At 33.4% G+C, this 9893-nt stretch overlaps 1 protein-coding gene across 6 annotated transcripts; it reads right to left on the bottom strand.

Moving 5' to 3' along the window:
- Nucleotides 1-3916: 3916 nt before the first annotated feature.
- LOC116139967 lies at nt 3917-9170 on the bottom strand. Of its 6 annotated transcripts, none has more exons than XM_031425612.1 (6): nt 9028-9170; nt 7394-7497; nt 7163-7246; nt 6013-6096; nt 4185-4297; nt 3917-4090 (listed from the first exon to the last, which is right to left on the bottom strand). In XM_031425612.1, the coding sequence occupies exons 2-6, from the start codon at nt 7488-7490 to the stop codon at nt 4046-4048; spliced, it is 423 nt and encodes a 140-aa protein (XP_031281472.1). In that variant the 5' UTR covers nt 7491-7497; nt 9028-9170; the 3' UTR covers nt 3917-4045. The 6 variants fall into 6 exon arrangements, with proteins under 6 accessions (XP_031281472.1, XP_031281475.1, XP_031281473.1 ...); XM_031425615.1 differs by having other exon boundaries at nt 7163-7222; nt 7397-7503; XM_031425613.1 differs by having other exon boundaries at nt 7397-7503.
- Between the last annotated feature and the right edge of the window lie 723 nt (nt 9171-9893).

Here is a 9893-nt window from a genome sequence, read left to right on the forward strand (position 1 = left end):
TCCCAAAATCACATCAAAATCGGGCATGTCTAGAGGAATCAAATCTACCTGCAACTCATGCTCACCAATCCTCACCACACTACGTCTATACACATACTCAACCATTAAAGAATCTCCAATGGGTGGATTGCTAATTTACACTTAAGGGTTCTAACTTTATTTGCATGCACAGCAAAATGATATGAAACGAAAGAATGTGTAGAACCTGGATCAATAAAAAGCGGGCCTCATGATCAAAAACAGTCAACATACCCGTAACCACGTCTGGGGAGGCTTGAGGCATCCTGCTCGGTGAGAGCAAAGACACGAGCTTGAGTCTGAGGTCGCCCTGTTCCTCTCTGTCTAGCACATTTCTACCGTAACACTACCCTGGGCCCTCTGAACCTGAGATCTCTGTTGTCCTTGAAACTGGCCCCTATTTCTCTGAAATTCTGCGACTGAATGAGGCATATCACCTTGGGCCAAAATGGGACAATTTCTCTTGTATGGCCAAACTGCCCACAATGATAACAACCTGAAGCTCCTTTCTGACACGCCCGAGTGGAACCTCCACAACTGTACAGGGTGGTCGTTGGCTCTCGCTTGCACCACCACTTTGATATCTATTAGTGAGACCTCATATTCCAATTACTACTGTCTCTGAATGTGACTCTGAGCATATCTTTGTATCCGTTGAACTGCTTGAGGTCCCAGAAAAACACCCTCTCTTTTCTGATTTCTATTACTAGGGCCGCCAACTGTCCATTCACGGTACTACGTTTCGGTCTTCGTGGCTCTCCCTTATCAAACTCTCCCAAATTACTCTCAGTTCTCAAGCTATCTCTGTCAATTTCCCAAACTCTGAGCAGCAGTGTGAGGCACTATTGTTTATCCTACCTCTGAGGCCCTCCTCGAATCTCCTACATTTTGCTCTCTCATTTCCGACTTAGTGGGGCAAAACGGATAACTCAATAAACTTAATCAAATATTCCTCCACTGACATATTTCCTTGGGTTAGTCTGAGAAACTCACTCTGCTTAGCGTCGATACCCTACAGGAAAATAATGTCGAAGAACTCCTGACGGAAATTGGCCCAAGTAATTGTTGTCGGATCCCCATATCTAAGTTGTACCGATCTCCACCAATGACGAGCCCTGCTTTAAGTAGAAAGGTAGCAAACCGTAGTTTTGGTCATCAGTGCACTCCATCATCCAAATACTGCGTCTAATTGATCCATCCAGGAGTCGGCATCTGTGGGATCTCCCGTCCCCTCAAAGTCTGTTGCCCCTAATTTTCTTGCTCTCTCTATAGTTTTTCCTTCTCCCTGAGCCCATGCGTCCTATCCTGCATTACCCTAGTCATTAGTTGAGCTATCCTATTCATAGTCAGCTCCATGTTATCCCCATCACCTTGGAGCCCTGTATTTGTTCATTCACTAGTCCTTCCTCGACATTTTGATTTTCGGCATCTGATTCCTCCTGGGGTCCCTGAGGTCTGACCTGTGGGCATCCGACTCTTCTACTCTCTCTTCCTAGGCTCACTCACCCCTTGAGCACTCTAGGAACTAATAATCTCTCGGATTTCGTGCGAGGCTGCCACGTTGACTCATGTGATATCTACAAACATAAACAAATTTGTTCTAAAATAAAACTCATGGACGGAAATAAACTTCATTAAGGGACAAATTGGCATGCGTAATTTTAAAAAAAAATGCCCTTAAAAATCGAAACCATGCTCTGATACCAAGTTGACACAACCCGTCCCGAATTTTTCTCCCGTAGGATCCGGGTGCTCCCACAAGACCGGATACCCGAGACGTGCCATGTAGAAAAACTGCGAAACCTGTTTAAAGACATCATCATCTTTCGTTTTACAAAAGAAAATAGTTAGGGAAACTTTGGTATCAGGTTTTCCACTTATACTACACATTCCAAAATATGAAACAAAAAGAAATACATCATGGAAAACATGAGTTCTTGAAACGAAAGTCCAGATTTACAATGCGACATAAATATAAGACCCACATAAAAGATGTCAAGCGTGGCACAACCCTGAGCGGAGGCCACTGCTCGGCACGATCTCCGGAAGGTCCTGGTGGGGGGGAAAACATTTAAAAAGGGGTGAGCTAAAAATACTCAGTGAGTGGGGAAAAGGGGGAGGTTATAAAAGTTCTTAAAAAAAAGAATAATGCTAACATACAACAATTTTCAAGCAAATCATGGAACAATGTAACTTTATGATAATGCAATAGAACACCACCCGTTCTCGCATACAATATACAATTTTTTTTTCAATCATCCTGCATCAGTAAACGTACTCTGACTTACTTCCTTTAACTGTATCGGATTCTGTATAAAACCTCAACATTATTATTAAAACTCTCACCAACAACTAGTACCCTGGGGGAAATCTGTCATACCTGGTGGGCGTCCCACACGCAGGCAGAGCGAGGGACGTACCTGTCATACCCGGCAAGGTCTATCATGCGGGGCAGAGCCTCAAAAACTGTCATACCTGGCGGACCACTCAACGCCCAGGCAGAGCCAATAAAATCTGTCATACGCATGGTAGAGCCAAAATTGAAACTGTCATACCGGCGGAATCCTGCATCGCTCGGGCAGAGCCAATAATCTGTATCTCTGGGGGATGGGTACTTCGTAGGGTGGTTTTAGCACCATAACAATCTCATGCATAATCTCAAGTAACATATAAGTCAATAACACATTACCTATGTGTTTATAAATCATGCATATAGACATAATATTCAAAAATCACATATAAGGGTGAAACTGCAATTTCTAAACATGTTTCAGAAATTGAGGGTTTACCCAGATAAAAAAAAAAAAATTACTTCAATATCACATTACCACATCATTGTCCGACACCAATCTCTACGTATGGCTTCACCTCCATTAACAAAGGCATCAGATTTAATTTTACTATGAAGAGCCATATATATATATATATCATTACCACCATTTAACCATTTCAAATTTTTGGGAGTTTGTCAACATATTCATAAGCCAAGGTTCCAATGTGTAATTAATAATTTAATCTTATAAAACAACGGAGTTATAATACATATATGAATATAATATATCATACTAAAGTGTGTAGGGCCCTCCCTTACTAGACAAAACATCACTCAAGCTGCCTTAATTTCCCAGCATTTCCAAACACAAATCAACAACACTCACACCACTAATTCTAGCCGAGTAAGCAAATGGGGTGTCCAACAAAACACGGAATTAAAAACAAAATAGATCATCTTCTAATATGACTCCAGAAGCAAAACAATAAAAAAAAAAGAACCTACTCAAGCATTACTAATATCTTGTCCAGCCGAAATTAAATTTGCATACATAAATTTCCAGCAACATCACCAATAGACAGAGCAGCCGAAAGCAAAAAGAACTAACATCCCACAATATCATGTTTAATACAATCTTTTTGCTCAAATATGAAAAGCAAATCAAAACTTTAACATGCAAGGATCATTAACATGCAAGGACATTAGGCAACGTTTTAGGGAAAATAGTTTTGGATCCACTCACTCTTCTATCCTATAGTTGGCTGCCTATTACAGTGCTTGGATTTCGATCTCCACCGTTCAGAATGTAGAGCTGTGTTTCATGAACAACATATCCGAAAATCAGCAGATCGGACGGCGAATGAGCCTAGATCACGATTTGATGATCCACTGTCACAGACTTAAAAACTAATAAACTCTCCCTTTCTCTTTGTTCTTCTCTTTCTCTCACTATCTCTCGGCCAAACCACTCTTTTCTTTCTTCTCCCCTTTTTTTTTTCTTCTTTTTCTTTTCTTTCTCCTTTCTCTCCTTCTTCTTTCTTTCTCTTCTTTCTTCTGCTCCGTTTCTCTTCTTCCTTGGGCGAAACTGCCCAGTTCTTCCTTCTCCTTTTTAAACAAAAGTTTCTAAAATTTATTTCTGCCCCCCAATTCCTCTAAATTTCAGTTTAACCCAGCCACATAAGCTTTCCCTAGCAAAAATGTCCAAATTTTTCCCTCTTGATACATGCAAACCCATCAGGATTTATTTCTTTGATTTCACCCCCTTAACACAGCTTTCAAAACTGACAGAAATACCCCTATCTTACCACAATACCAAAAAATCAAATTAAAAAAAAAGAATTAATTAACTTAAATACAATTCATGATCTAACAAAAATCAGGAATGGGGTTTTACAGGGTAGTCCTCATTTTCTGATATACCAACAGTTTTCATACCCCAAGGGTTCCGCGCCTTCCAGAGTATAGCTTGATACAATTTTTTACGGTCTTCATTGAACCTTGTATCATCTGTAAAGGTGAAACAAGAAGGAAGTTTTATATGTAAAAACTAATTCATTTAAACATATAGTGCTGATGTAAATATATAATAATATTAAACATATGAACTATATATACAAAAGGTCACGCTATTCGTACATAAATTGAATAGACACTCTGTATGCCATTGCTAATATTTGAAACTGTAATTCTTACTTTACATAAATATACTTACTTTACTACAAAAGGCGACCTTTATAAATAATAAATCAGTTGAAGAACCGTTAAAAGGGTGGTTAAAAAATATATGTTTCTGAAAATAGAGAAAATCTGCAGTAGCCGGTGGTACAAATCAGAATGCTGATTTGGTACCACAAACTAATAATAAACTGACATGTGTGAATTTATTTAAATTAGATAATAAAATTAAGGACTAGACAAAAATAAACAATAAAACTAAGGATGATAGTGCAGTACAGTACATGGCCAAACTAAGTGAATTCGACAAATGCTTTTTCAGTGTTTATTGCGGCAAGAAACCGATGAACTTGTAAAGTTGTAGTGCCTAACATAAATCAAGACCGGTTTTTCCGAACTGAAACGGTAACAAATGCTCTCCGTCTTGCAAGTGGACAAGTGATAAAAAATGTTTGAGTGGGTTGATTTGAAATCATTGAGTTGGATTGTTTTTTAGGGAAAAAAGTATATCAGATTTATGGTGTGTTTGCTTCATTTGGATAATTACTTTGTTGACTGAGTGTTTGTTGACTTGAAAAAATTACACTAGGTTAATAAAAATTGGGTGAGGGAGATGGCAGAGGAGGAGCTGAAAAATTAAAACTGGGTTAATAAAAAAATAGGGTAAGGAGGCGATGTCAGAGAAGGTTGAGGCAATGGCTGAAGAAAAAATGGGGGAAGGAGAGGAGGCTATGGCAGAGAAGGTTGAGGCAATGGCGGAAGAAAAACCTAGGGGAAAGAGCCTGGCAAAGAGGGTTGAAGCTATGGCGGAAGAAAAAAAGGGAAAGGAGGCGCTACCGCGCTGGCGATACGGTTGAGGCAATGATGGATGATAAAGTGTTTTAATTGGATTATAATTTTTGATAATATTAAAATAAATTTTTTAATGCATTTGACACATGTCAGTTTATTATTAGTTTGTGGTACCAACTTAGCATTCTGAGTTGGTACCTCTAGGTTACTCTAGATTTTCTTCAAAAGAAAAAGATATAAGAGTGATTTATGAACAGAAAATTAAAAAAAAATATATTTGTTTTCCGGATATTAAGACGTATCTTAGGAGGGGATGTGACTTCTCTGACACTTAATATCGTAAATCATAAATACCTTGACCCAAATAATATGAAAAAAAAAAAAAAAAAAAAGCTTCTTAGTACAAGTCATCGTGATCTCAAATTATATTTATTTTAGTCATTTTAATGAAATTTAATGTTAACTTTAAACCTTTAAATTTTAACCAATCTTTTTTCAAAATGAAATTAACTCTTGAGAGTTAAATTGCAAAAAATTCTAAAATGTTAATCTCACGGTTGATCGCCTATTTTAATGGGCACTTCTTATGCACTTATATTACAATAAATAAATTAATTTTCTCTTTGTTTAGTTAATACCAAAACGATTGCTAGGAAATTTTTATGACGTAAAAATGAAAGGATATTCAAAATGATTCATCTTTAATAATATGAAATAAAATAATAAGCAATTTACAAGATAATATCAAAATGTACCATCGTTTTCTTGAAGAACAAGTGTCTCATTCTCAACTATTTCGTTGGATGACCCTTCTTTCGATACAGCTGTTGTATCTCTCACTGTTTCATCAGTCAAAATTTTATCATAATTAATTCTTATGTGTTTATATAAAATTAGATAAACAAATTAATTTCCTTTTTCTATAGATAATCTAAAGAAATTGTTAAAAACAGTTTAAATACATGAAATTACTGTCTAAACATTGCATCTTTGAAAGTGAAAATAATATTAAAAATAAAATAATAATATAACGTGTAGTTTAGAAGGTAATTTAGAATAGTACCGTCTTGTTCTTGAGAGTAAGGAGATGTCAAAACTCAAAAGTTCATCCTTTTATTAATGTAACTCAATTTCTAGTGCAATGTTAACTCACACTTTATCATCGATCATTGGACATTTTTGTGATAAAACCTTTAAGGAACTTTATGCATTTAGATGTAATTTGAGTTCAATGTCATACTTTAAAGTATTTTTAATGAAATACTTATTGCTAATATCAAGTGAATAACATATACATATATAAGGTTAAACAATTGAACATAACACAAATTCGTAGTCATGAATACAGTATTGCAATCAAATAAATTTGAGAAATAAGGTAGAGATCATTATTTTTAACACCAACTCAACAACTAAACTATTAAATTACATGGATTAATATCCAAATATTTCTTTTACATGAAACTTGATCCCGTTAGAAATATTACTAGTCTAAACTTACTCTTTGATCGATCCTAAAACTCCTTGTCGTCTTACCAAAAGTTAGTAGCCTAAAGGGTGCTATTTTCTCTTCCCTCTTTTACCATTATCTTTAATTCTTAATATTAGTACCCTTAGCTAAAAACCTTTTAATTCTTAACATTAATTTTAGATAAAATTCAAAATTGAATTAGTTCTGAAAGTTTATGTTACAAAAGTTCTAATTTTTTTCGTAATCTCAAAAAATCCTAATGCGCTTATAGAATGACAACAATAACAATAACAAAAAAGTAGACTTCTTATTAAAAATAAAATGGTTGGAAAAGAAGTTTAAAGACATAAATATTAAAGGATGCTCAAAACAATGCATCTTTAAAAGTATAAATTAAAATGATAGGCAATATAAAAGGTAATATTAAAATGTACCAGGCAAGTCTTGAGGAGGAGATGTCTCATTCTCTAATTTTTCATCTGATGAACTATTCTCTGATGCAATTGTTGTATCAGTCACTATTTCATAAACAACATTTAGTGATAATTAACCAAGACGATTATTAAAGAAGTTTAATGATGTGATAGGATTGATGCTCAAACAATCATTCTTTTTAAGTTTAAAACAATATCACGTTAAATTTAAGAGGTAATATTGACTCATACCACCTTGTTCTTGAGGAGGAGATGTCATAAGTTCATCTTTCTTGTCATATGACTCGATTTCTGGTGCAATGTCAATCTTCACTTCATCGGTTGACATTTTTGTGCTAACATTGTAATGAACTTTAGGTAATTAGACGCTTGTCAAATTTAATTTATAAGACAACGTATTGGGGATTAAGTCTTTATAAACTTGTATTTTACAATCTTTCCAAGTTTAATTAATAAAAACATTTACTCATAATTATTCATAATATCAAGTGAATGAGAAACATATATAAGTTTAAGCACTTGAGCTATTGAAATTAAAAAATAATAATAATAATAAAAAAAAAATTGATCATTAATGAGATGAAATTTGTATTTGAGAAACTTTAATGTAAAATTAGCAACTTCTAAATTGTTAGATTACATTAAATCAATGTTCAAGAATTTATGTTAGAGGAGGTTGATTCTTTCAGAATTAGGTATAAAATTAGTAGTCTTAAGGCTGTTGCTTGTCGTTTTGTTGAAGTATGGCTCATAGTGTTTTTAGTTTTTCGTTATGGGCAATATTGTAATTTTGTGCCTTAGTTTTGGGTATTATTCAAATAATCAAATTTTATATAAGGCTCATTTGAGATGATTAAATTAGAAATGAAAAGTGGGTGGTAAAGGTCCATTTGATACTACTTTAAATAGAGCTTATGAAAGAAAAGCTTATAGAAGAACTTTTTAGAGTAGAATTTTTGTGAAAAATTTATTAGTTGTTGTTTGGCTAAGAAAAAAAGTAAAAGACTTTCTAGTATTAATGTACTAAAAATCGTTTTAATATAAAAGAATAGATCAATAGAATTTTTATAAACTTGAATATGGATATTTTTTAAATTTCAACATTTTTCATAAGCTTTTTTGACTTTTCTACTGACTAGAAAAACTTATTTAAAGCTACGAGCACTTTTGAAATTCTTTTCAAAAATGGTTTTGATATAATTTTCTTTTAGACAAGACTCTTTGCACTAAACAAAGAAAGGACTCTTTACACCCGTTTACTAAATTCAAAAATCAATTGATTTTAGTTTAAAAGTTAGATGTTTATATATCTCTATCATTAAAACAAATATATATATAGTACTATTAAGGATAACTGAATTAATAAAAGTGATTTAAAATTTAAATGTTCAAATTGCAGTACAGTAATTTAGTGGGTGTAGATAGCTTTATCCTTTTCTCTCTCTTCTCTTCCTCCACTTTTGCACCTTTCTCTCTCATCACACCTATCCTATGAGATTTGATATTATTTCATGCTTAATTTCCATGCCCTTTGTTATATTAATTCCTGTTCAACAGTTAATTCTTTATCAAAATTAAAATTAATAATGTTTTACCATCATTATTATTTATATGCTTATTTTAAATTTTGGTCGCATAGCTTGTGGATTAGATAATTAAAAAGGAAAATTCTATTGACTTCTAACGAAGTTTGTTAAGTAGATCTCATGAAGTTAATTTTGATATTCATCTTGTCCATTTATTTTACATAAAATCTTAACTAACATCAATTTCAAGAGCATTTTGCTCCTCATGTACACTTACAGATCTTACACTATGAAAAAAAATGTGAAAAAAAAGCAGAAGAAATGGGTTAAAGGGGTTACCTCTTTTGGTACCTAAAGAGATGATGCAATCTGCAGCTGCAAATTAATGGAGCTCAAGTGGAGCGTAGAGAGAATATAGATGATAAAGTAGAAGCAGCTGGATGATAAGTGTGGGGCTAATTAGCAAGAGAAATCATATATGAGATATTTAATAAGTGGACACCAACAAGTCTGATTGATGAGTGTGGGGGCATAAGCGAGAAACACATGTATTTAACATCTATTTCCAAGAGAAGCGCCAAATGATATTTTATCTCTACAGGAATAATATTATTACAACGTACATTTAAGTAAGAGCATGTTTGGAGATGCTCTATATTTTGAAGAGTATCTTTATTAATTTTAAAATAAAAAAAATATAATTTTATTCAATCTAATAGACTCCTTAAATTTAATGAAGATACTCTTTATTTTTAAGAAAGATACTTAATGGGAGAGAGAATTAATAAATAAAATGTATAGGAACTTGTAGTTTATTAATTAAAATTAGGATAGAAAGTGAAATTTGACTCTCTAAATGTGGAGAGTCAAACTCACTCTCTAATTTATATTTTAAAGATAAAGAGTCTGTTGAACTCTTATTTTTATGGATAAATTTTTTATAATAAATAGTTTGGATCATATAAAGAGTTTTTTGTAGATGCTCTAATATCTTAATATATATATAGAATATGATTAGACATGTTTCAACCAAACTCATTCCTAAATTTTGCAAAATCCATCACTTAACACCCTCTTGCTGACTCAGTTATATTTCTTTTATTCAATTTCCAAAAATGAATAATTTACCCTTATTTTCTAACTTTAAATGAGTTGGATTAAAAACAAATAAAATCCATCAAGCGAACAAACTAACACCAACCATA

The sequence above is a fragment of the Pistacia vera genome, unplaced genomic scaffold (genome assembly GCF_008641045.1).
Source record: "Pistacia vera cultivar Batoury unplaced genomic scaffold, PisVer_v2 Contig36, whole genome shotgun sequence".
In the NCBI taxonomy this organism is placed as follows: Eukaryota; Viridiplantae; Streptophyta; class Magnoliopsida; order Sapindales; family Anacardiaceae; genus Pistacia; species Pistacia vera.

Bases quoted from the DNA above. Each gene is read 5' to 3' on its own strand.
- LOC116139967 (XM_031425612.1), bottom strand. From the start codon at position 7,490: ATGTCAACCGATGAAGTGAAGATTGACATTGCACCAGAAATCGAGTCA. The intron at 7,247-7,393 runs GTATGAGTCAAT...TTTATGAAATAG, and splicing joins TCCTCCTCAAGAACAAGGTG to TGACTGATACAACAATTGCA. The intron at 4,298-6,012 runs GTACATTTTGAT...TCACCTTTACAG, and splicing joins TGTTCTTCAAGAAAACGATG to ATGATACAAGGTTCAATGAA.